Genomic DNA, 27,543 nt, shown 5'->3' with positions numbered 1-27,543 from the left:
CAGTAATAAGAACAGGGAGCATGCATGTGAATGAAGTTAGTGTAGTATTTGAGGAAAGCAGGTGTCCGAGCAGCAGTCCATGTTAAGAAGCCCATGCTAGCTATGAATATTGGAATGACTGGAAAGGGAAATTAAGTAGGAAGACAGATTCTTATTTCTACATACTTGAACACAGCATTCAAGTCATCAGTGGCCCTTAAGCCATATGCAATTTGACATTTTTCTATAAAAACATAAAATGCAGTGGGAATAATATAACCATCTGAAAAATCAGCATAGTGATCATAGTCCTGTATTTATTAAGCAATGAAAATTCTCTCAGATTTTTATTAAACTGCTAATTACATCTAACGCTGTACACTCTCTTGCTCACTGACTAATACACCCACTTTCTCAGCCTCTAACATTAATAGAGAAGTATCACCAAAGCAACAGATGTAGTCTAGTATATGTGAAAAATATGTGATCTAAGAGACAACACCTCTTCTTGTGAGCATCTGCTGGATCTCCTCCTACCTGTTCACCCAGGCTTCTGGGATGTTATGAGCAGCATATACAGTAAAGCTGAGCTGGGAATCAAGACTGATGTCTGCACATGAAGGGCTTTTAGGTATGCTGGAAAGCTGGAAATTTGCATCAAAGCTGCTGCTGTAAACATGGATGAGACAAGAGATGGCCATGGAGAGCTCAGTCACTGCAGCCTTTATTAATGCTGAGAGGAGAGAAAGAAATAAAGGTTAGCAATAGGTCATTTATAAAGAATCTTATTTATCTTAAACCATCAGTTATAGCTCTGAAATACTTCCTAATAAAATTTAATTAAAATGACATAACCTACCAACTGAAACCAATTAGCCACCTGTGCTTCTCAAACCAGCCTTAGCTCATTTCTGGTGTATCATTAACAGTCTTTCACCACAGTGCTTTCAAATTAAGGCATTTTCAAAGTAAGCATTTTAAACTACAGCAAATTAGTGTGTGCCTCAGATATGCCATTATAGTGTGTTAAATTTTGTGCTGGAAGGATTTTTGTTATATAGGTATTTTGTAATTTCAGCAGCTAAGTAGCTACTTAGTTCAGAGAAAAGGCACTGGTTAAATTTTAAGACTATAAAGCTGTTGCAACTGTACGCAAACAAGTCATAAAATATATACAGTAGCATCCACAATCAGACATAGTCAGCATTCAGATGTTCATAGACTGGCGATAACATTATACAACAATGGACACTGAAATACATATCTGTATGGATATATGTGAAATGCAGGCTGTACCTTCATTTATATCACACTTTTACTTATGTTATTTCCTCTTGCTTCAGCTCTGCAGTGCTCTTTTTCTGTAATTACTGGCTTTTATCCGTCTTCCCTCTATCAGTGTTTTTGGAGCAGCTAAGGATTGCTTGATCGCCAGCTTAAATTAAAACCCCCAGCCCTGGCAGCCTCCATCAAGTAAAGAAAGCTTGTACAAGCACTCATTTCTCAGGCAAGGGACAAGTTGAGAGAGAGAGTGTCAGAGTACATTGTATCATTCTAGGATCAGGATGATTTGTCTTCAAAGAGGACTACCCCAAAATTCTCCTTTTCCCACACCTCTGACTCACAGATTCCACTATGATAAAGAACATACCCTCCTCCTGTTATAGTTCCTGACACACACTCCCTAAGCTTGTCTGGCCACTGTATTACGTAGCCACCTAGCATCCATCTAACAGTGTCTACTGGAAAAAAAAAAGAAGAATCAATTCCCAAGAACAGGAAGCCTGAGACTTATATTAGCCCTTTATACTCAAGATAGGTGCAGGAATCCTGCCTGATGTCAGATACAGATACCACAATTCACTGGACTTAGTTGTGTCAGTTTCCTGACAGATGTGTCTCCAAAAAAAACGTATCCTAGGCCTGGAATTTTATTTCCCTTCTTTGATATCTTTTGCCTTAAAACTCAAAACTACTGAGTCACAAAACGCATTGCAAACAGCACAAAGGAATTATTTCAGTCTTCGATTTATAATAGACAAATTTTAGCTATGCACAATGGAGATAGACCTAAAATTAAAACCATTTGACATATATTAGGGTTTGCTACTGGAAATACTGACAGCAAATTACTACACCCGTGAGGGACTGGCTACAACCTTATAGTGTTGCAATCTTCTTCCACATTTCTTCCCTGTGAGGGTGGTGAGGCACTGACACAGGTTGCCCAGAGAAGCTGTGGATGCCCCATCCCTGGAAGTGTTCAAGGCTAGGCTGGACGGGGCTTTGAGCAATCTGCTCAAGTGGAAGGTGTCCCTGCCCATGGCAGCGGCTTGGAACTAGGTGGCCTTTAAGGTCCCTTCCAACCCAAACCATTATATGAGTCTATAATATGAAAACTGAATCATTTTAGAGACTTAGCAGGGTTAAGAAAACTCAATCCTGTTACTCTCTGTGCCTACTTTGCTGTCTAGAATTTATTTTAATCATCTTTTTATCTATTCTCCTTAGTATTTTCTCCATTCATTATCCTCCATTATAATTATTTTGAATAAGCCTTTTGCTCGAAATTCTCCCCCAGACTACCATTTTATCCTCACACTCAGTTCTCTTGGACATGTAATAACTTAGAACCTTCCAAACGAAATGTTAATTTGCACCAAATTATTTTATATTCCAAGGAATTAACTGTGGTCATATACGTAAACCCTTCTTAACAGGTCCAGAAGAGCACATTAATGGACATAATTATTTGAACCAGTATTTCTACTTTATCTGAAAAGTACTATGCTATTTACATGAAGGAAAACCAGCTACTTAGCAGACTTCCTGGCTCCAATTTTTTCAAAGTGGCAGACAGGTAGATGCAGTATGATAGCAAACCCCTTATTTATACAAATTGGCCTACTGAATTCAGTGATTGCTGAGTGGAACCTTCTCAGCATTTTCTCCAAAAGAGATTGAAATGCAGTTCAGAATCTGTGTAAATTTCCCGCTGTGTGTTGAAACATACACTTTGGCCACAAGCACTTTTTACACAATCTGCGATCTAGGCTGCAAGGTAATGTTTCAAATTTTGGCTCCAAAACAAGAGGAAACATATTGTATTTCAGATAACGCACAGAAAGGAATCCCACAAATTCTGCCTCAGTGATTTATAACGTGCTTCAGAGTATCAGTGGTGAGGTGAAAGAAAGGTTCCTGGGTGTCAGGGACCTGCACACCCAACAAGATATATGTGGCTAGATGAGGCAAGGTTAAGATTTCACTTAGTTGTAAGACAAGGTCCATGAGACCCTCTGCTGAAGGGAGCTCAGAAACATTCTTATTTATCCTCTACCTCTTAAATTTTAACTTTTCACTTGTGGGCTTGCAGGGTCCGTGCCTGACTGCAGAAATGGAGCTAGTCTAGAAGCAGGACCTGGGAGATTGTTCCTTTCATTACAATGGCAGGGATGGAGACAGCAGTGGAGTAATCAGTTCAGCTGCCAGAAAAGGGAGACAAATGAGACTTCAGCATTTTTTATCAAATTATTAGGATGCCCAGAAAGAATGTATTCTCAGGAACAGAGTTCCTCAGGTGTAAGCAAACATCCAAGTATGACCAGGTCAGCAGCTGCGAGATTTTTTACTATGTTTATTTTCTTAACTTGTCAGCTCTCATTTTAAAAACACTCTTTAGTTTCTGTGCCAGTCAGCCCTTCCCCATCCTTCCACCCCCCATTCACTCATTAAGCCCAGTAGCAATTAACTAAATTAGAGACAAACATCTTGGGTAGCCTGTAAATGTCCATTACTCACAAACGTTGGTCAGCATCTTTTCACTGTATTTTTATGAGCTGTTGAATAGGATTTGATATGCTGAAATTATATTTCTCATTCATGAAGCCAGAGAACTTTACTGCTTTTTATGACATTTATGATTAATAAATCTTAGATTAGAAAGGACTACAGTGTTTGACTGATTTATATAGCATAGGCTAGGGACTTCCTACAACAGATTCACATCTTCAGCTATGCCAGAGTTTATTTTCTAGAAAGGTGTCCCAGGCATAGCCAATATCTAGGAGACAACGAATACACCATAAAGTGAATTGTGACCAAGTTTAACAATCTCACAACTCAAACCTCCTGATTTATTTCTGGTGTGAAATTATTTGGTATCGCCTTTTCACCAAAGGTGAGAAGAAATGAGACTTGCAGAAATTACATGAGACCAAGGGAAGTGAACTTTAACCACAGCTGCCAAATACGCTTATTTCTGACACACGTTCCTTGTACACGAAGTCTGAAGGAATAAATTTCACTCTTGGTGAGAAATAGAACAATCCACACCATTCCTGAAAGAGTCAATGAATATACCTGCAGGTACCTTCAAGATTTAGTAAGTACCATACTACTGTATTCCTTAGAGAAAACCATTTATTTTATTTTTCTCAGTACAATATTACAATTCATACATCATTTTACTGCAAGACCTTCCAACAGAGTAGGTACATTGCTGTTATTGCACTTGCAGATGATGCAAATTCAATACATACTAAACATGCCCTCTCTGACTCTGTATGCACATTTTCTCTGTGTAAAACATGACAAATATCTGGTTGAGCAGAGTTCGAATTAAGTCTTAAGACCGTTTTGACAACTTAAAGATATTTGGGAGATAAGGAGACTTCTATTGTTCTTTCCCACTTTTTTTTCAGGGAGATGAAAACCAGCACAGTTTAGGTTATACACACATACACTCCCCCTCAGAAAAAAGCCCTTGGAATTTAGGTAAGGTGCTAAGCAGCATTAATTAGAACATTATTATAAGAAGGAAAAGGCAAAACATGAAAAGGTTGTAATGCAAATGCTGATCAGATGTGGTTTCCAAGACCAATATTTACCATATTGTTTCTTCCTACTAATGGACGAATCCTATGAATTATCCCTTGAAGGACCCTTAAAAATCTTCTGCTGTCCTAGTATCAAAAATGTCTCTGCTGCCGTATGCTTTACAAGGCCTTGATAAGTTCTAATATTTCTTTTTTGAGAACTACTGAGGTTGCAATTATTTAAAAATTGGTCTTGGTTAAAAAATGCCGCTGGCTTTCAGAACGTTACAGAATGTGACACAGCAACAACTTAGACATAAAAAGCCGTGCTCAGATGTGAAAGCAATGCAGAAGACATGATGAAATTCACTCTCTAAAAAATTCTTGACATTTTTCCATACTCTAGAAACAAAAAGTGGTTTTTTCCAAAACAAAACTATGATGGCTTTCTGCTAGGTAAAGAAATAAGTGGAGTTTTCAATTTTATATACAAAAACCTTCAAAAAGCCTTCCATTATTTCCCCTTCTTTTTTTTTTTTTTTTTTTAAAACCTCTCTGTGGTGGATATTTTTATGATCAGGTCTAGAAGCAACTACCGAATTGCAAGCACAATTAGCGAACCTTTAGAGCCTTAAATCTAATGTTGACTTCATTAAATGTATCATCATCAAGGTATCAGATTTCTGTATTCACTCAAAAAGATAGTAAGTCCAGCAATTCAGCTGGACCAGGCTGCTGATTCATTAACATCGGTTTGTGTTTTTGCATTCTAGACTTTCTGGGATTGGTCCCAGAGAACTAGAGATCAAATTCCAAAAGCTGATTATGACTGATCCAGTGAAATCCTTGCCTGAAGTAGCAAGGTTGCAGACATTGTATAAAAATTAATTCATCATCTTTTGAGAAACATGCATGGACTCAGTTTTGTATCCGCTTGCAGCCAGTCTTTTCACACTCTGGACTGAAGCAAATTCCAAGGCTAAATCTCTATTAGTGTGAATAATCTTATTCTTTATTTTCTGGGAACACTTGATGCAGGAAGGTGTTAATGTCTAGAAATGCCCACTGTTCCTCACATTTAAAAAGAAATAAAAACATCCTTTGAGTACTATAACATTAGTATAATATTCTAAGGACTTCATACAGAGGAAAAGTACATGATCCAGACTTAGCCATAAATGGATAAGCACTGCTCTATTTGCAGCAATGAAATAATTTGGTCTACAGAGGTAAAACTTAACAGAGCCAGTTACTGCAACACTAAATCAAGGCTAGATATTTTGAATACAGTCTTTGACTTGCTTAGTCCACAGTGAATTACTAATATTAAACCTCTGATAATCTCTTATTAAAGAGAAAGATCAAGGCAGCTTCTAAACAGATTATTAAGTAAGGCTTTAATTTTAATAGTATCCTTTTTCTTTTTCTCTTTCATGGTAGAGAAGCTACAATGAAGAAAACCAAAACTCTTTTATGATACTCAGGGTAATAGCTATCACCTGGGGGAGGAAGAGGAGAGGAAAAATAAATTATTAGTTGGAGTAAGTGATTGCTGTTCTTGCTGTTCAAATTCGATCCTGTTTTCTTCAAGATAAGCACAAGAGACAGAAAAGAACAGTACAAAAGGGAAATACAGTCTGTCTTCTCCTTGGCTGTCAATGCTGACTTCATTTTTGCAATTATGCTGCTAGAGAAAGCAAAGCACATGGTTTTTTAGCTTCCCAGAGACCTGGAAAAAATTACCAGCACTGAGCTAAGGTAGTGATTTTACTTTACTTTTTGAGTCTCCGGCCTGCAAAGTTTTGCATGCCTGCAATTATAGTCAGCTAACCATACTGAAGTACACCTCTCGAGAATCAGGCCTAGGTTCCGGCAGATCAGATTTAGTCATTACTCTCACACTTTTATCAGACATGCTCTTAACACCAGCTTTGATATGATAGCTAGACTTATTAGTCTAACTTTAAATATTTTGCTTGCTTTTAGAAGCTTAATAGGTGCAAATGTAAGGAATGTAGTGTGTTAAAACATACATGAAATGTATCATCAATGCACGTGAGAGGTCAAATTGGATTTTGGTTACCTTGGACAACTTTGAATGTAGACTTCCCCACAGAATCACTAACGGCCTGGCAAGTTCTGACTTGCAATCAATAAGTTGAAGAGTCTAACATTACATTACCAAAAGGATTCTGCAATTGTTATGAAATTAGGGTGTGCCAAGAACAAACAGAAGCATCACACTTCACAGCTGAAGTTTTCCTGTCATAAATAAATAGGTAAAGAGAAGCAGAGAGGTAAAACATCAGATTCCCTTACTGTTATTTGATAACTCAAATATTCATTGAAGAAGCTGCAGATACAATCAAGTCCAAATCTGGAAATCTCTTTAAGTAGAGGAATGTTTTAGATCATTTCCAGACAGGTTATCTGAACACTGTGCAGAGAACATGTTTCTAAGGTAGATGTTGATTAGTAACTATTAATTCTTTTAATCTTCAACAACTAGGTGTCCTTAAGAGTATTAAAAAATTTTCATGGGATAAATTACCATATCCAAGGGAGAAGAATCCTACAAACAGTATTTACTTTCTCCTCCCTTCTGCACCTGCATGTTCTCCCCCCACTCCCCCAGCCTTCCAGCTGCTTAGCTTTTTCTGGCAGCTTACAAATATAATTGCTGCTTCTCTGTTTGCTGTTCATGAAGTTGAATAATGGTGAAACAACAAGCCTGGCATTTGGAATCCTGCATTTCAACCACCTCTGTGTTTGAGACTACTGCAGTCTTTGTGGTTGGTTCATCTTTTTGCCTCTCTGAGCACACTGCAATCAACAAAAGAAGACAAATAAAAAAGAGGGGGGAAGAAAAACATCTCAGAGGCTACTTTTTTCCTCAAACAAAATGGAGACAGACCACCTTTCCACAGCACACCCCAGCCACCCCAATGTTCAGATGGAAGGCCCTTTGAAAACATCTGCGTAGCACCCCCAGCTGCCTGTCACAAGCCAGCCACAGAGGGGTAGAGCAAGACCCATGTCCCAGCGTGGCCATCCTGGGCAGGAACCCAACACAGGCACCCACGACAGAACAGTCTCCTGCATACCCATCATCCTGCGAGGTGCGCTGCAGTAATGCTTACAGTACTGGGCATCAACCAATGAGTCTAAGCCAATTTTAACTGAGGAATTATTTATGGCAGCATCTATTATTTTGTCCATTACTGTTAAACTACCTATGACAGTGTATCACTTAAAACAACACACTATTTACATAAAAGAAGCAAGAACTAAAGATTAAGGAGGGAGGAATGAAAGTAATTGGAGCTGAGTAGAAAAGCCATACACAAAAATAATTTCTTTAGGCTTTCATGAAGTTCCTTATTTTCCCTTTTTTCTGCAGAAAAAGTTGTTATTGAGAACAACTGCTATGACCACCACTAACTGCAATCAGTTCTTTCACTCTACTACTTGTTCTCCGTATTTGAATCTCCAGATTACTTTTAAGAAATGCTATGTTTCATTTACATTTTTAGACCACTTAAAATTTAACTTGTCATAATTACCTTATAATAGAACTAAATTTGTAAACATCTACAATATGCCAACTATAGCAATTCACTAATATTGCTATCCTAATAGCAATTCATAATACAACTAAATTTGTAAACATCTACAATATGCCAACTATAGCAATTCACTAATATTGCTATACAATACAATAACAACAATACAAGCAAAATGTGTTTTCTGATGGTACATCTTGAATTAACATATTTTAAAAATAACACTTTACCTTTTTCTGGTTTTTCCACACTTTGAAGTGAATCCTACAAAGACAAAACCCAAGGGGAAAAGCAATCAGTTACTTCAGAAAAACCAAAGAGCAGTTACATTAGTTTTAGTGGTACTCATGGAAAATAAGGTGAGAAAGGGGAAGGATGTATCCTAATGTTATGATTACAGAAGACATGGCTGGGATTCAGAATACCAGGACCTGCTTTTTCTAGCTTTTCCAGCTGCTTCCTCTACCATCTCAGATAAGTCACTCAGGACCTGATTTCTGATAGTATTTAGGCATGTCAAGATACAAAGTAGCACTTTTCAACATCTGAGGTGCATAAACATTTTCAGCCTCGCATTGGTATAAAAGAGATAAGAATACCCTCTCCATTGCCTTACATACCTTCCATATTCATATTCATATCACAACCACACTGAGCAGGCAGAGCCCCATATCCTTTCAAAGCTGAAGTGGCCTAAATTTCATCTATGCTCCTGTGCCAAATCAGCAAAAATAGCTATGCTCTATAAAAACCTTTGAGCAGGCAGCTAACTAGAGATGGCTACAGGAAATATTAGGTGAAATATCAGGAAATATTAGACTTAGAAGGTGTTTATACCTTGGGTGCCTAAACACACCTCGTGATGCCTAACATTAATTCAGCATCTGGATTCCCACTTCATATTCCACTGCTGCCAGCAAGAACTGCTGGGTGCTTATGACTGTTGAAAGGTCAGGCCAGTTGTTTAGACTGAACTGACCAGCCTAATTAAACTTCTTTTTTTCTTGTTTTTAAAAAGCTGCCATGTTAAATCCCCAAGTACAATAACTGCCATCAACCAGACCTTGCTCCAGGCTCCTCAGACACTGGGCAAATTTGCATATTGCTACACTGCCTGTGCCTCCCTATCCACACAGGAAAGAACATCATGTAAGTAGCTTGGAGAATCTACTGGCAGGACGGGTGGCACCTGCAGCACTAGGGCAGAGGTGGGACCCAGCCTCTGTAAAAAGGGCAAAAGCGGGCAACCAGCTTCCCTGGCTGCTCAGGCTGCCCTGTCTTTGCCTGGCTCTGACATCACACTCACAATGTGCCAAGGTGATATAGAAATAAGTTACTGAGGTGCAAATCTTGACCAGAGAGACTGTCAAGTTAATTCTGGGTTTCAGTATCTCCTGTGGCTTGCACTGATTGAGCCACTGTCCCTGTAAGGTTTGTTATCCTTTACAGTCACTAATCCCTTTGCAGCAGGTTGAGAATGCTTCATGTTACTAAATATGTATTCAGCAAGATGGTTCTTAAAATTACAGTGCATGCAGAGGTGACATAAGAAGTACAATGCTGGATGTGCATTTTCCCTCCAGTATCCAGCTTGGAGCTGCCAGCATTTGTCTGGTAAATATAAAGAGAAGTCAAATGCTTACTTGAGGGGGAAAAAGCAACATCCACGCCACGAAATATGTTTTCACAATCCTTATAATGCTGTGAGACAAATAGGAACAGAGACCTTTGTTCAATTCTCTCAAATTTTGGAAAGTAAACAACCTTTTGGAACAGTGCTTATAATTTCAACATAGTGCAGCCCATTTAATATATAGTGGATTAGTGCCTGTTCTGGCAGGATTTGATCTCCTAGGACTTTCTGTGAGCTGCTGTAAGAAAGCGAGGGATAAAAAAAAAAGAAAGAAATGAAATGAAAAACATTATTGCACAAGCAGGCCCAGAGTTTCCCCTGAACAGATTTTAAAATCCCAGGGTTAGCTTGGTTAAAGTCTGAATGAATCGCATTTATAAAGAGATGCAATCAGTTAAGAAGAAAGTATTACTGGTGCCCAGTTTCTTTCATCATCTTTTAACCATGTTACAGGAATGTGCAGTACTGGCACTGAAAAGGCAGTAAGGAGGTAACAGGTACAGTTTAATTAAACACAGAATATTGGAAGTAAGTTTCTCTGGTTTTCTTTTTTCTTTTTTTTTTTTTCTTTTCCTTTCCTCATAAAAGCAGAATTAAATAGAAACACACTGAGATTTTTTAAATTATGTGAGCATACATGTACAGATACGTATACACAAACATATTCTGGCACCCTATGCAATTTACGTTGGATGGAGTAAGCAGCAGTTTCCTTAAGGCATTATGTGCACATGGAGCTTGCCAAATGGATGCATTAAAAGGTATTCCACACAAAACCACACCATACAGTACACTAAAGCATCAGGAAGTCATGGTAAAAAAGCAATTAGAACTTTTTTTTCTGGCATTTCTCTCTTACCTGATGCATAACGCTGCAGGCACTTGAGATGTAATGTAGCCTCAAACAATTCACTCACTTGTGGTGCAAGTTACCTGCTTGAATGAAAAAAGCCTCTCTTCTACCTAACAAAAAGTCTTGGGGTACTATGCTGTTGAACATAATAGAAACAATTCAAGCAGACTGAGAAGATGCACTAATATTGTAGGATTTAATAATTTTGTCAGTACCCAGAATTCACATAAAATTCCCCTACACTTCATTATGAGTTGAACTCAAAAAGGGTTAGATAGACCTTATAGCAGCCTTCCAGTATCTGAAGGGGGCCTACAAGGATGATGGGAAAGGTTTCTTCATTAGGGACTGTAGTGATAGGACATGGGGTAACGGGTTAAAACTTGAACAGGGAAAGTTTAGACTGGATATAAGGACGAAGTTCTTTACTGTAAGGGCGGTAAGGCACTGGAATGGGTTGCGCAGGGAAGCTGTGAATGCTCCATCCCTGGCGGTGTTCAAGGCCAGGTTGGATAGAGCCTTGGGTGACATGGTTTAGTGTGAGGTGTCCCTGCCCATGGCAGGGGGGCTGAAACTAGATGATCTCAAGGTCCTTTCCAACCCTAACTATTCTATGATTCTAAGGTTTGGAGAAGTTGGTACTCCATCAAATATCCAACTGCTGGGTACTAATTTTGGCTACATATATTGATACAGACAGGAGAGTTTGTCTTTGTATAAACATTGATAAATAAAATCTGATTTGCTGTATTTATATACTATTCTGTAGTTAAGGCAGTTGCACATAATGTTTAACCTCTATTTTCATAAAATGAAACAGCACTTGAGTTATAGAACTTGAAGAAATATATTTTCCTGCTTTTATGTTATGGCTTAGTTGCTGCTGAGAAATATGAAGCTCTTTTTAAAAATCAAAACCAAATTTCTTCTAGATTGCTGAAGTCTAATCAACTGTCCTAGCATTTGTTTCTCAAAGGAGTAAAAACCAAGAAGCAGCAGCCACAGGGTTTGCTGACGCAGGAACAGTTGGACTTTTTTTTTTTTTTTATATATATATATATAATATATACACACACACACACACACACACACACTTTTTTTCCCTTCTCCATTTTTTTGAAGTCAGTTGTTACTTAGGTGTGATTCACCAAGGAGAGAGCAAGGCGGATAGGAGTGTCATTCAAGGTCACAGACAGCCTTTAGTAGAAGGCTTCAAAGGACAGACAACCAGTTCAGCTAACCAAGCCTGAAAAGAAATGTTAAGAGAAGAAAACCTCAACACCTCAATCACTTAAAAACTTTGAAAAATAAGTAACAATCCAGTCAGTCAGTAGTCTCCAAGAGAAATGTGGAGCAGCTTCTTATGTGAATATTAGGACAGAAAAATATTTTAAGACTAGTGATAAAATATTCAATCAGGGCAGACACTTTTTAACATTCAGAAGAGGGTGTTCAAGAACAGTATCATCTTGCTCATTACAGATGAGCAAACACCATCATTATCATCACCACTTATATTTTTAGCCTGTAAAGATTACAGCCAGGACAGGCACTCTACTGTGCTGGAGACTGTACATACAGATAAGCAGATGCATTCCTTGCTCTTCAGGGCTTGTAATTTAAATAGGTAAAATGAGAAAAGGAAAGTGTACTTCCTTTGTGCACGGAAGTACATGGAAGTTGGTTCAGGAAAAAACCTGTATATACTGGAGACTATACAGTGGAGCTGGAAACTGGACATGCTGAAGAATAAGCAATGGAAAGCTGGAAACACTTGGGGAAGAGCTTTTTGATGGTTTGTTTGTTTTTACAACAGCATGGATCAGCTCATAATTAATTTTTTTGATTAGTACAAATCATTTCATATCTAAAATAAAACCAGTATTTGCATAACAGTGACTCAGAAGCAAATGTGAACATCAACAAAAACCTTAGACTTGAAAAAGGTGACCTGTACTCTTTGGGTTTTATCCCATTATCTTATTTTTCATGGCATGATGTGGGGTTTTCTGATTGCTCAGGGTAGGCCACACTAATAGGAACTGATCTGTTTCTCTGCTGGAACTCAGAGATGACGCAGCTGAAAATGGACTCTGGGATACTCAGTAAATATAAGTCAGTCATAGGAGGCAGTTTACATGTTGGGTTCAGAGAACTGACAGGAAGACTCAAAGAGAAAATATACTAAATTTTTCTGAACTCCAAAAGAAATCTTTTAACAAATTAATACCAACATTTTTCTTTTGCTCTAATTCCTTCCTAAAGGAGAAGATGTTCTGTTACTGTCTTCTGTATATTTTTACTAGACCAAGCTCTATTTATCTCTTAAGAAAGACTCTGGGTTGACAAAATACTTTTCTCAAAGGGAAAATACTGATCTGCCTAACGCCTCTCAGGACAGCCTGGTGTTTAACTGAAAAGCAGATCTTGTGAATCCTTTGTTACTTCTTTTATCTCTTTCTCTACTGCATGTGCCCTCTAATATACAGGATTAACTTTTCTTAAATTGAGATATTTCCATTTAAATCAACAACATGCCAGACAAAATGCATGCTCTCACAGACCCATTTCTGCTGGAATTTACCCAGAACAGTGACTTATAATTGATGCAGAAGTGGACATGAAAAGATTGAGGATGCTATAGCAACAAGATTTACAGTGAGTCATGACCTAGAAGGGAAGCAAGAGAAGGCACTTATGTGAATCAGCTGGTCAGCTCTGAGCAACAACAACAACAAAACCTTAGAGCTATGCTGTTTCTTGCATCTTGGTTCTTAACAGTACTTGCCAAAATTCAGATCCTAACCCATATAACTAATTCCAGAAGGTCACAGCTGGTTCTGCCCAGGGCCATGCAGCAATGTCTGCTCCATGATCTCTAGTGTCCTCTGTTCCAGAAACATGGTGCACGGATTTACTTATAACTCAGACTTGCACTGATGTTCTAGAGCTTATCTGCTTGGGTCCTGTATTTTTTTTAAGTTGAAAACTATTGCCCTACCCCTCCCGCATGAAAGAGGAATAAACAGAGACTAAGAATGCAAAGATTGAAGAAAAGAGCTTTTCTGAGCATCACTGAAGCCTCTTCAACTAACATACTTTCTGTTTTTATGTGAGTCTTTTCACCTCTTAGAAATAATTTTGCCCCTGTAAGATGAGTATTTGAGGGTTTGAACCTGTCAAGAGTAAGTGTATATGGATGAAAATATATAATTAGTTTGCCATATATCACTCCTACAACACAAGAAATGTTACAAAAAGAATTATGCTAGCTTTCCCCACTCTTACATTTGGGACCTCAAACAGCATTATCAGGCAAAACGTAATAAATCCCACTTATGCAGCTAGGCATGTTTCTAATCAGCACTTACTAGTTACTTCAGTTAACATTAATTATCCTATTGTTTACTCCCCTGTCAGAGGTGTTCTTACACATATTAAAGAGAACAGCTGAAAAAAGCCAATAAACAACCCAAACCCCAACAAGCTAACAAAACAACTCAATAAAGAGAAAGAATACAAGTTTTATAAGTAGGTAACTGTCTGAGAATGCAACCACTTTACCTAGTTTGGCACACTTTTCTAAACAATATTTGGTATGAGAGAGAATGAAAAGACAGAGACTGTATAAGGAATGAAAAAAAAAAAATCCTTAGTAACTTAATGAACTTTTTAGAAAAGAATGAAGAGGGAATTTCATTAGGATGGGAAAGAATTAGCATGAATTAAGGTTACACCAGACTAAATGTAAGTGATTAATGGCTTGATTTTCAAATTTGCTGAGCACCTGTATTTCCAAGATGCTGATTTCAGAAGAATTTTTGGGTGTTCAGAACTTCTGTAAATCAGGTCACAGTGACTTGTCCAAGGTCATAACAAAGTGGCTGACGACAAAACTGAGAACAGATACTGCCCTCGAACCGCCGGTTCACAACTATACAGAAACCCCTGAAAAATCCACCTCAGTGTTTTAAGAGTGAGTATTTCAGCTAAAATAAGGACTATATGATGCTGGTCCTTCTTTATATAAATAGTAGAGCATTTCTAGCTGAAAAACTTGTAATTTCTATGGTTTTTTTTTTAATTGTTAACAACCTATACTAAATTTATGAATAGAATACTTTGAAATTGCATGATGTGGTAAACAGGTGCTGTGGCAAAGCAGAGATTTGTGTGTTTTGTGGGAATAAAAAAGAACAACCAAACGAACATTTCAGCTAAAGTTAAACACAGCACAACTCCTCTATTGCTCCTCTGTCACACATCTTTTTTGATAGGGCCTTTACCTAATGCTTGTCAGAGGGGAAATAAATGCATGCATACAATAAGAAGTAAGAAGGAAAATTCATACAGTAAGACAGTAGACTGGTTTTGATCAATCATAAAATTAGTGATATTCATTCAAGCTCCAGTTTTAAAGAGAAAAATAAGATATCAACTTGCATCTTTTACCTGTGCTTTCACCAACAGCACTGCACGGAGTTTCTTGACTGCATCAGTAATGTCTTTGGTTTCCACAAAACAGAGGACACTGCAGATAGCTTTAGCTACTTCAATCACATTATCAACTTTATGCTGCTGACAACAAACAAAAGCGGGGGGGGGGGGAGGGCACACAGTAGACACATACCATTTATCAGAAACACCTTAGTGTAAAGTTCATGCCGGTGAGCACACAGAAAATCGTATCTGCTCATCCAAAATTCAAACACACCAGGCATTAGTTTGGCTACACTGAAATTGCTAGCAACCAATAGCTTCCTAAGGATAGCACAGTTTTCATTAAAGTCCCATTATCTGCCACAAAATGTGCCTTGTTGAAAACTGATATATTTGATATTTAAAACTGATTTTGAGGCAAAACTTTGGCTTGTCCTAACTTCGTGAGCATAGAAGCCCTGAAAAAGCAAACTTCTGAGGACAGATGAACTTAAATGATTCACAAACTGACTGTGGTTTTTATGATACTGTGCTGTGAATTTATCCCCAATATTGTCTCCTACCCGTCTCTGTGAGAGCTGGCAAACAGCCATGTTCCTCCTAAAAATAGTGACTCTGTGGGAGGCTGCATAATCTGACACCTGTGGACTGAGTACTTCTGCAACTAGCTTTTCTGCAAAATGTATATATAGTTCAAATTATTAAATCTTATTGATAATAAATTTAGAACTTTAATTATTACCATCTGAAAACCCCCCCTCTAGATGAATAATCTCAGAAATACTTTGGAGGATTCAAAAAGAAAAATTTGGATCCCAAAGGAAGGAAAATGCAATCTTCAAATATCAAGTACTCTATGTTCAGGAAAATTAATAAATAAATTAAAATTCATATGTTTCGTGTACAGTTATATCGCTTCACTAAACCTTAAAATACATTCTCTGAACAAGTAGAAACTCTTCTATAAATATTTTTCATGTTTTTGTACTGATAAATGTTCCTTTTAGCGTGTTAACGCATGTCTACTGATAAAACCATTTATGTAACATCTATTTCATGCCTGAAAAAGAAAAACCGCACCAAGATAAGCTTTCTATTTTCAAGCTTAAGATCTATATGCAGGCTGTACTGAGAAGGTTACCACCCTATCATTAATATAAATAAACACAAAAAATGTATTGAGGTTACTAATTCCACATTAGTTCTGCTCAAGGCAGATAAAGTAGGAATGAATTACATAAAATATTCTCAAATCTTTTAAATATAGGTTGTTGGAGTTTTTTTAGTAATTAAAGGCAGCAACACCTTTTCATATTGGAGATTCTAAAGAGAAAAAGGCTCTGGTTGATTGTAATCTCTTGAGAACTTCAGAGCCTTCTTTGCTCTGAAGCGATTCACCATTCTGAACAATTTACAAGGAGTCCATTTCCTTTTTTTCCTGTTTCTTTCCTTCCACTTAAGATTTTTAAATTGAACTCCTGCTGGATTTATTCTCTATACACACACACACATTGCCAGCAGAAGTAGAAACCTGTAAAAATGGCATGGCTTTGCTTACCATGTATAACACTGACAAAACCAAAATATTATACATGCTGTTTTACTGTGCAGTTGTTGAAGAAATGCATATATATGCACATATACATACATATTTTTTTAATTACTGTATATAGTTTGTAATTATAAATTAAGTATATAATATATATATTTATTAAATTATAAATTAAATATAATTCTAATTTAGCATTTTTCTCCTTCACAAGTAGCTATGGTTTATTAAAACAATGGATTTTATGTCTATAAAGACATGTTCATGTAGACAAATTTCTGAGCAGCACATGAAGCAATAGACATACACAGGAGTAATTCTTAAGTAGAGAAACAGCTCTACTGCCAGACAGGAAAAACAAAAAAACAAATCAACCCCAGAACAACCAACCAAACAAAAACTCCCCAAACCAACCAAAAAAAAAACCAAACAACACAAACCAAACACAAACCAAAAAACCTCTCCCAAGAGTTTATATATTCTTGTACTTACATATATGTGCTGTTCTACAAAGACAGTTGGATATCTTGAGGAATGTATTTCTTTCTGTAAAATATACTATTCCATTTAGAGATAAATTACCAAGGTACTTATATTTTATAGAAGCTACTATACCATAGACTTGGTTTATATGGCAGCTGCTTCTATGGAGAACATTTGCAGATCGAGAAGAGTAAGCATGCAAAGAAAAAATTGTGTAATAGTGTATACTACGAATGATGACCTCTTTCTCACTATCTCTCTTTTTTGATATAATCATATAAAGAGTTTTCCATATGTAGACATATGACATTGATTTTTTGATTTTTGTCCCAAAGAAGGAAAGCCAGAGATTCATTTCTAACATAAGTTTTACATTTCTGAAAGTACCAAAGAATTATAGTCAACATCTTATATATGGCTTTTTTTTCCCTCCACATATTTGAATACCAACAGAACCTTTGAAGGATATTTTGGTGTTTAAATTATTTAGACAATTGAAAAATGCTACTTCATTCTAGAACTTCTGCACTCTGTATTAAAAATTTACAAAGTTTTCTCTCTACATTAATAGTACATTCTGAACAGAGTTAAAATGAAGTGCATGCCAACTGATTATCAGGGCAATCAAAATGGCTACTTTTCTGGCTGCGCACACTCCCTGGGAACACTCTCTACATCTCAACCCTAGCAACACCAATCCCACCCCCACCGTGTGCCAAACAGCCTGGGTTTGTTTTTTTTTTTTTTTTTAATTTTCATTTTATAGAGGCATTATCCATAATAAAATGATTTTTCCATTCACTGATCATTCCTAATAAGAATGATAGTGGGCTTGTCACATAAGTCAGAAGAACTGGTTTCTCCAAGGCTTTTCAACAGACATCCTTGAACAAGTAAATTTGGAAGTGGGTAGATATATGTGCAAAAAAAAAATATTGATTTTTTTAACTGAGAATCCCAAGATATGTTTGATTACAACTGAAGTTCTATCTGAGTACAGAACTTAAGCAGATATGTGTGCATTTAATATAGTATATGTGAGTAACTCCCAGTGGCTTAAAGTTCAGAGCGTGCTAAGTGTGGACTGCGGTGAATCAGACGGGTAACAACTCTTACAGTGATGTGAGTGCTGGCTTTGCAAATCAACAAAATTATTACTGTGTAACCTTGGGATAAGGAACAATTATAAAGATCCCAAATTTAAACTTTCTAAAGGAATCTAATAACACAGTAGAGAAAATAAGTAAACAAGGATTCAAATAAATCAAGGATTCTCAACTTTTGCTTTCTTTAGTCATGTATTTAGTCTTCCCTTTATAAAAACTTAATGATCTCAAGTAATTGCTTACTCAAGGTAAAAATCTTTAGCAAAACCAAATTTAAGAGGGCTTCATTATAGGTCTGCATCATTTGCAGAGGGTGGATTGTAATGCCTCATTAATGTTGAGATTATAGCTTTCTCTGAATTTGGAATCTTCTTACTTTAGGCCTTAAAATTTCAAGTGAATGTGAGTAACTACACTGAGGGCTGTACTTCAGTAAAGAAATACATATGTGCATTCGAGCTCGCGGACCTCAATTTTCCAAACAGTTATGACTGCATCACATGCCACGCATTAAATAGTCCTCTTTGAGAAGTTGCTTACAAATGAAAAAGTCAGTGAATATCTACACAGTAGGTAGGCACAGTTCAACAGCTTTTAAATTTGCATGCATTTTGCAGAAGAAAAGTGCCAAAGATTTATATGAAAATGTAGAGAATTTGTATCTATATATATTTATTTACATAGGTATTGATATACATTTATGTATTCATGTATGTATATTATGTACGAATCTGTATGTATATGGACATATGTTTATGCATACACGTATACATACTTGTATGTTTTCTGAATATTCAAAATAGAACAAGAATACCCAGAAATATTAAAATCTGGACTAGAATTCATGTGGCAGATTTCTGAAACAAAGTAAGAAATGCATGTTTTAACTTATATTTCAAAGAAATACATTTTTCAGCATAATAAGTTATAACTCTGGAAGGGAAACACTGGAATATCTCCACACTACATCAGTATTCTTTGATTTTACTAATGTCCTTCATTTTCTTTCCAGTTCCAAACCCTAGAAAGTCAGTTAGCATGACAATCTGATGCTCAGATCAAATAGCCATTTGGTTTCTTCCAAGCTTTCATTCAAATACGCATTTGTCCTTTAAGACATTTGTTCTTAGAATATTAGTTAGCAGAGATGATTTTCTAAAAGATTTTTCCTTCAATAATGTAACATTCAATTAGCAGCTCACTACTTTAAAAGTCTTATGAGTTTTGCTGCCAAAACCTATCCTGCAGACTACTGTATTCTTCAGTATATATCTTAAATACGTAAACATTTGGCTTGTGGTTTTGTAAAATCAGGGACAAACTTCGCAGATGCATATAGCATCTTATACCTCCACTAAATCCAAATATTATACTGTCAACCCAAAAATCTTATTTACAGGTTCCTTGATACTTAGAAACAGTCACCTTCGAGATTTTAAATTTGTAGCGCTTTCTTCTTAATCTCAATACAAATTTAACTAGGAGAATTTGACTAACAGAATTTATATCCTTTCAAAGCCAAGTGAAAAAACCTTAATTAAAAATCTTCCTTAACTGCATTTGAGACCGATTAATAATTAGACACCTTTCATGTAGAAGTTTATGCTTTTCTGGTATGACAAACTAAGAACAAATACCTCATCTTGCAATAGACATCCCACTTGACCATTATATTTCATAATAACTGATAGAAGGTTCTGTCTGGAAATCAGAAAAAGAAACCAACATCAACTTAATAACAACTGGATAAAGAGATCAGATTTCTCCCCCACCCCCCATCATATATTGGGAACAGTTTGATTTTATGTTGGCATAAAATGCAAGTGCTTATGTGAACGTCAAGTAATTGAACCTGGATCTCCATGTTTTTTTGATAGACATTTGCCACAAAGCATAGATGTAAAAACCTTCTACTCATACCTGGAGGATACAAGTTTCCCAAGTAAAAGCACTCCAGTATGTGATCCGCTATTTCAGTGTCTATTGAACTCCACATCCCATCTATTTTACTCTTTAAGTCTAAGCAAGTGCTTAAATATTACTTTGAAGAAGGATGAACTTAAGTACATGCTACAATGCCTTCTTTCTCAATCACTTCACAAACTAAGCAGCAGAGAATCAGGCAAACCATCTGGAAAACATCTGGGAAAACTAAATTTCAAGAGCCCATACTGTCACAATTACAAAACTGTGTATTCTACACAGGGAAACCAATGCCTCATAATTCATTAAACTTAATTTGCTTACATTTCTCAAGTTTACATGCACACACTGTCTCAACAACTGCCTTTTCTGTAGTATTAGCTAAGCTGTGAATCTGTTTTACTTCTGTAGACAGGCATATATGACTCCATAGTCCCATGCCTTTGTTATGCTACAGAAGCTACATGAAGTCTACACAGGCAGATTGCTGTGCCCTAGCAAAGGGTAAATTAATTAGGATTATGAACAGGAGTATACACCTCACTACACTGAACTCCTGGACTGATGCTTCAGAGTAAACCTCATCATTTTAGCACTGCAGGATCCAAGTGCTACCCCAACAGATAACCAGAATCAGAGTTTTGCTTTTAAGAAGCATTTGTGTAATTTTCTATGTTTCAAGCACAGTGAAATTCTAGCTGTTGTTTGTCAGCTGGAACAAATAGGTGCCTATGAGGTCATGGCTAAGGTTGTTACACACAGGAATATACTTCTTTTTCCTTTGACAGCCTTCTCTGCAAGGTCAAATCTTCAGGAAGGGGCAGAGAAACCTTAACTTCCACTTCCACACCCTTCCTAGCCTACTGATTTGTAAAATGGACATACTATTGCCTTGATGGTCCTTGGTGGTAGTCAGGGTTTGTGTGCTTTTATGAAAAAGTGGAAATTGCAATTTACGCCCTTTCTGCAGTGTTTGTTTATTTTACTCTATTACTTTATTCTTGACTTTTTCCCCCCTCTTGTATTTCACATTGACTCTTTGTATTAGGGATCTTTCTTTGGAAGACTTAGAAGGAATTTTTCTCCCCCTCCTTGCAGTCTGGTAGGTGAAAATCACCTTCGCTTCAGAGCAAATGGACTATTGTTTACAGAGAAATTGTATCTTAGTTTGACTAACTGAGCAATCAAAGATTAAATTTGCAACTACAGTCCAAAGTACAGTTTTTATGGTACATGGTTAGACTTTGATTATACATGTTGTAAGGAAAGAGGAGGAAAGAGAGTCATTGCACTGAAATCATAATACAGGATAAAGAAATGTTAGGTGGCCTTTCTTGTGTTAATACCAGAGTGCATTTCCCCATAAATGCCAACTATTCACCTCCTCCTACACATGGTTTTGCCTTTACAGCTTTTTATTTCAAATCTGAACTAGCCTTATCTAGCCAGGCAGTTTGTGTGTTGAGTAGCTGCCTGGCAATTCCTCCTGTAATCCTGTTAAATCACAGCTAATACAAGCTGTTGCTCTGCTTTGACCAAGACTCCATGCATAACATCTTTTTCATAGCATTATCCAGCTCAATAGTAGTTCTGGATATATGAGTTTGCCTTGTTGCCTTGATGCATACAGGTAAGTATGTTTATTAGCATGCTTGGTCTAAATGCAGGCTTCAGAATAATTTCTAAAGTTATAGAATTATAGAATAGTTAGGGTTGGAAAGGACCTTAAGATCATCTAGTTCCAAACCCCCTGCCATGGACAGGGACACCTCACACTAAACCATGTCACCCAAGGCCTCATCCAACCCGACCGTGAACACCGCCAAGGATGGAGCATTCACAACCTCCCTGGGCAACCCATTCCAGTGCCTCACCACCCTCTCAGTAAAGAATTTCTTCCTCATATCCAATCTAAACTTCCCCTGTTTAAGTTTGAACCCATTACCCCTTGTCCTGTCACTACAGTCCCTGATGAATAGTCCATCCCCAACATCCTTGTAGGCCCCCTTCAGATACTGGAAGGCTGCTATGAGGTCTCCACGCAGCCTTCTCTTCTCCAGGCTGAACAGCCCCAACTTTCTCAGCCTGCCTTCATACGGGAGGTACCCCAGTCCCCTGATCATCCTCGTGGCCCTCCCCTGGACTTTTCAACAGTTCTATGTCCTTTTTATGTCGAGGACTCCAGAACTGTACACAATACTCCAAGTGAGGTCAATATAATAACATAATACTAGGTTAAAAAAATAGCGTATTTTCCATCAGTTTAATCTGCCCTAAAGAATTCTGTGTATAAAGTGGCCATAATTTTACATAATTAATAGGAAATAAATCCAGCAACTTATAACACTGATCAAAATATCTCTACTAATGCTATCCTCAATCTTTGACTACTAGATAATTAAACAATATCCATATGTTATCACACGGGCATGCATCATACTTCTACAGCTTTAATAGCTTTGTATAAAGATGGCAATGCTAACCAGCCCATGAACATTCAGGATTTCTTTGACATTGAGGAAAGTTTTGGAGCTTTTAGTATGGCAATATGCTACAATTATTTTGAAAAGAAAAAAAAGTATAAACAGCTTGAAAGAGTCACTCTTAGAACCCAGCTGGTCTATATGGGAGGAAGATCATATATATAGCAAATGCTTACAGCATTCATTTTTCACTTTCCTGGCAGTAGCACCTACCACAGAGCAATGATAGTTTTCCTTTCTAAAATGCTGTTCATCACCATGCTGCCTAAAGTGTGCCTAATTGCAGGGATCAGGCTAGTCATCATGTTATAGTTCTGGCACCTCAGTGTCAGAGATTATGGGCCAACAGACTGCAGTTCTTCTGATGCAATCATTGATTTACACTGTGTTTGGTTTTCAAGCTACGAAAATCAGTGCATCAAGCAATATAGTGGCTGCTGGTTTTATTTTTTCACATTAGCATGTGAGAGCAAACCCGATTATACCAGAGGTAAGGTTCCAGTTCATTCCTTTTACTTCATCTTAAGCCAGTTCAAACAGCTCGTTTCCTTTCCGCTAGATCTAAGCGGACTGAGCATCTCAATCAATACATTCTCTAAAACACAAAAGTCTGTGTGCTACGATCAGAAATATAACTTCAGTACCAGCAGGCAACCCTGAGCATTATTTTATTTAGCTAATCTAAATACTCACAGCTGTGAAGACACAACAATATGTGGAAGTAATCTGCTGGCCTTCCTAGGTGCCAGGCAAGTTTGCACAGCCTGTTTTGAGTCCATTCTACTGCATTTCATCCCACTGCATCCATCTACTCCATCTCTATCACAAGCCTAGCTAGATATAGAATTGAGGAATTATGTTGCAAAGATACATCCCAGTGCAGAATAAACAGAACAATGTTGTTGCATGTTGTATTACAAACAGCTGTTATGACTAGGTATGATATTGATCGGCCTACTCACAAAAAAGTACTATAAGGTGGCACTGCTTAGAAGAATAAGCGCTTTTCCTCAGTGTATGGTTCACCTTATAGTTTTGGTGGTGCTTCAAAGCCTTGTCAACATAATTATGTCAGTACTTTCAACTGAAACTAGCTGCCTGTAATGGCGAAAAAGAATATGTGAACACTGCTGAAGAAGTTCGCTCCAAGGAGTGAGTTTTTGATCCCTAAGTTAAGGACCGCACAAAGGGTTGTGTTCACAATACTTGAAGTAACCACAGTTAGAACCAGCTGTGCACCCTGCGTGGCACCAAGCCAGAGCCTACTCCAGGCTCCCTACGACTGTTACTAAGACATGTAGGTTATTTATTCATTAGAAAGGAGCGGGTCAGTTCAAAACGCCCAGCATAACATGAGGCAGTCCACCACAGCAGTATTTTCATACCATAACATGGAAAGTATGTACTGCACTTCCTAGAGCAAGCCTTAAGCACAACACTGGAAGACTGCATACGTGTACAAGGGGTCTAGTGTGGTGCCCACTCATGGATATGGCCTATGGGGAGCAGTCCCTGGAATAAACTAGGAAATGGATGAGGATCAGGCTAGAGAATACTTAAACTGGACCTACTTAAGTCCATGTTCTCTAATGGAATGCACCCACAAATGCTGAGGGAGCTGTTATTGTGAGGCCCCTGTTGATAATCTTCAGACAAACATGAAGATTGGAAGAATGCCTGAAGAATGGAGGAAGGCAAATGTCACTCCCATCTTCAAGAAGGAAGACCCAGAGAACTACTGGGTAATTAGCCTCATCTTGAACCGTGGGAGGCTGATGGAGTATTAATCCCGAGAACCATTTCCAGGCGTGTGAATTATGAGAAGGTGATACAGAGTAGTCAGAATGGATTCACCAAGGGAAAGTTGTGTTTGACCAATCTGATAACCTTTCATTATGATAATCACAGGTTTTGACATTGTCACTCATAACAACAACCTCACGCAGAAGCCAATAAACTATGGGCTGAATGAACAGATAGTGAGGTAGATTTGAAAACTGTCTGAACGGTCATACCCACAAGGTGGTGATGGGTGACACAAAGTCTAGTTGGAGGCTGGTAGCCAGTGGTGTGCCTCAGGGGTCAGTTCTAGGTCCATAACTGTTCAACATCTTACTTAATGATTTGGATGACTCAGTAGAGTCTACCCTCAGCAAGTTTGCTGATGATCTAAAACTGGAAAGAGTATCCGATACACCAATGGGTCATACTGATATTTCAGAAGGACCTTGACAGTCAGGAGAAATGGGCTGACAGGAACCTCTTGAAGTTCAGCAAAACGAAGTGCAAAGTCCTGCACCTGGGGAGGAATAACGCCATGCACCAGTACATGCTGGGGACTGACTATCCAGAAAGTAGTTTTGCAGAAAAGGACCTGGCAGTTCTCTTGGACAGAAAGCCGAACATGAACGAGCAATGTGGCCTTGCAACAAAAAAGACTAAAGATGGCTACAGGTATCCTGGGCTGCATCAGAAGTGTTATCAACAGATTGAGGGATATGACCCTTCTCCTCCTACTAAACACTGATAAGCCACGTCTGGAGTGCTATGTCCAGTTTCAGGCTCCTCGGTACAAGAGAGACATGAATATACCAGGGAGAGCCCAACAAAGGTCCACTAAGATGATTAAGGGACTGGAGTGTCTCTTCTATAGGGAAAGACTGAGACCTAGGACTGTTTATCTTAGAGAAGAGAAAGGCCGTGGGGATTATTTTTGATGTATATAAACACCTGAAGGGAGTGTGCAAAGACAATGAAACCAGGCTCTCCTCAGGTGCCAGGTGACAGGACAAGAGGCAATGGGGCACAAACTTTAACACAGGAGGTACTGAGGGTGACTGAGCACTGGCGCAAGTTGCCCAGGGAGGTTGTGAAGTACCCCTCCTTGAACACATTCAGAAAGCATCTGGACACAGTCCTAGGTAAGGCAGGCTGTATCCAGATATTACTTAATTAGGTCTTATACAAAGCAATACCTGCTCTTATCTGTTTTGAATCTGCTTTCACTTCATGCTCCCTTTATCCTGCCCAGTAAAATACTATAAATGATACTTTTCTGCAAGCATTCTCTGTGTTCTTCAATTTCATAGATTTGTCATCTATAAAACTATCCATCTTCTATTATCTCTTCATCAGGATGAAGAATATTGTTATTTATTTGTTTCTCATATGGAAGGCATTTCATTACTCAAGAGCATCCTTGCTGCTCTTCACTTTTTCAAGTTCTATTACATCATATTTGAAATGGTGGAAACAGAACTGTCGGCCATATTCAAGATAAATGAACACCCTACACTGATACTTTTGCCTAATATTTATATTTTTTTCATTTTTCATTTCTTTCATAATAATTTCCAACATTTGTTTTATCTTTTTTGCAGCTGCTGTGCACCAAGCTGACATTCAGAACTATTTATTATAACCCCAAGAACTCACTTCTGGTGGTGAAAGGCAACTCGGAGCCTATGATTTCATCTGTGAATTTAAGACTGTTTCCTCCCATCTACACATTCATCTTCTCAAAATTTCATCTGCCACTTTATCACACACTCAACTCAGCAGTGTAAAATCCTTCTGGAAGTCACCACAGGCAGCTCCAGTGCACAGTATGGATAGCAAAATTTTGTCACCTAGCTATTTCCCTTTTCTTCTTCAGATAAGTTAGAAATACAATTGAGAACACAGGGTCTGATCACTGATTTTTCTGGGTCACCACTGTTGGAAAATGTTTTCTCCTACCTGTCAACGATCCATGGAACAAGCAGGAAACAGTAATCAAATATAGTTCAAGCTTTTACTTTTTCAATATTTACTGAACTTGTGATTGAAGAGAGAAAGTATTTATTACCCTACAGCATCAGAAGAAATTTTGTGGACCATAGTTGATTTGCAGCTCAACATCTTTTATTACATATCCCCTTTGAAGACTCTCTTTGCAAAGGAAAAGGCCACAAGCTTTACTTCTCAAGAAATAAAACAGTCAATAAGTAATGTGTGCATAGATTGTATGACTGGTTTCACCTCTTTATAGCAAGACCAAAATGGAAATTTGGGCCATGCTCCTAGGAAACCGTATGGGTCCTCAGCAAGCACCAGATATTCACCTTGAACAAGTCACCACCTCTCTGTTTTCCTCCATCTGCTAAATGACAGGTGTGGCATTGACCGTTCTTGGCAATGCACTTTACAATGCTGATGGAAGACATTACAAAAAACCTTTAACAGCTTCTTTATCTAAGTGCATGAAATGGAGCATAATGAAAGTCGAACGAGGAATCTATCTCATTTAGTGCTTGTCCATGGTAGGTTAGCTTTAGAGTCAGATGCACTTTGAGTGCCAAGTTAAAAGCTTGTCATAGCTAGACTCTATTAAAAAAGTAAACCAAACTAAAACATCACTCAACTGTGAAAACCAGGAATAATGAAGAGCAAACCTATTATTTTTACAGTATTTACTCTTAAAAGTTCTCTAAGAGCAATGCACATGTGAAAATTATGACTCCTTCCATCCTGGGAATCTTTAGGAAACATGAAAACTCTAATAATAAACTTTCTATGACATGAAAGGGAGAGAATAGGGAAAACTACACAGATCTATAAATTATTATTGATTTTTGCTAAGCAATCAGAAGGTCTGGAAATAAGAGTCTAAGACATTTAAACCAATTTTCTTTCTCTTTGGTACCATTTCTGTTATCAGTAGGTCTTGGAATTG

At 37.7% G+C, this 27,543-nt stretch overlaps 1 protein-coding gene across 1 annotated transcript in view; it reads right to left on the bottom strand.

The window, feature by feature from the left end:
* Window positions 1–27,543, bottom strand: part of PIK3C2G (phosphatidylinositol-4-phosphate 3-kinase catalytic subunit type 2 gamma) — a gene marked incomplete at both ends in the record, with an annotated part of 207,943 nt that overhangs the window by 151,443 nt on the left and 28,957 nt on the right. The window contains 4 exons of the mRNA XM_080619939.1: window positions 517–712; window positions 8,590–8,623; window positions 15,298–15,423; window positions 20,061–20,124. Coding sequence (XP_080476065.1) covers window positions 517–712; window positions 8,590–8,623; window positions 15,298–15,423; window positions 20,061–20,124 — 420 coding nt within the window. The remainder of the gene's footprint in view (window positions 1–516; window positions 713–8,589; window positions 8,624–15,297; window positions 15,424–20,060; window positions 20,125–27,543) is intronic.

Source organism: Psittacula echo, assembly GCF_963264785.1.
Source record: "Psittacula echo genome assembly, chromosome: 1".
In the NCBI taxonomy this organism is placed as follows: domain Eukaryota; kingdom Metazoa; phylum Chordata; class Aves; order Psittaciformes; family Psittacidae; genus Psittacula; species Psittacula echo.
This window is presented reverse-complemented; position numbering and strand designations above follow the sequence as displayed.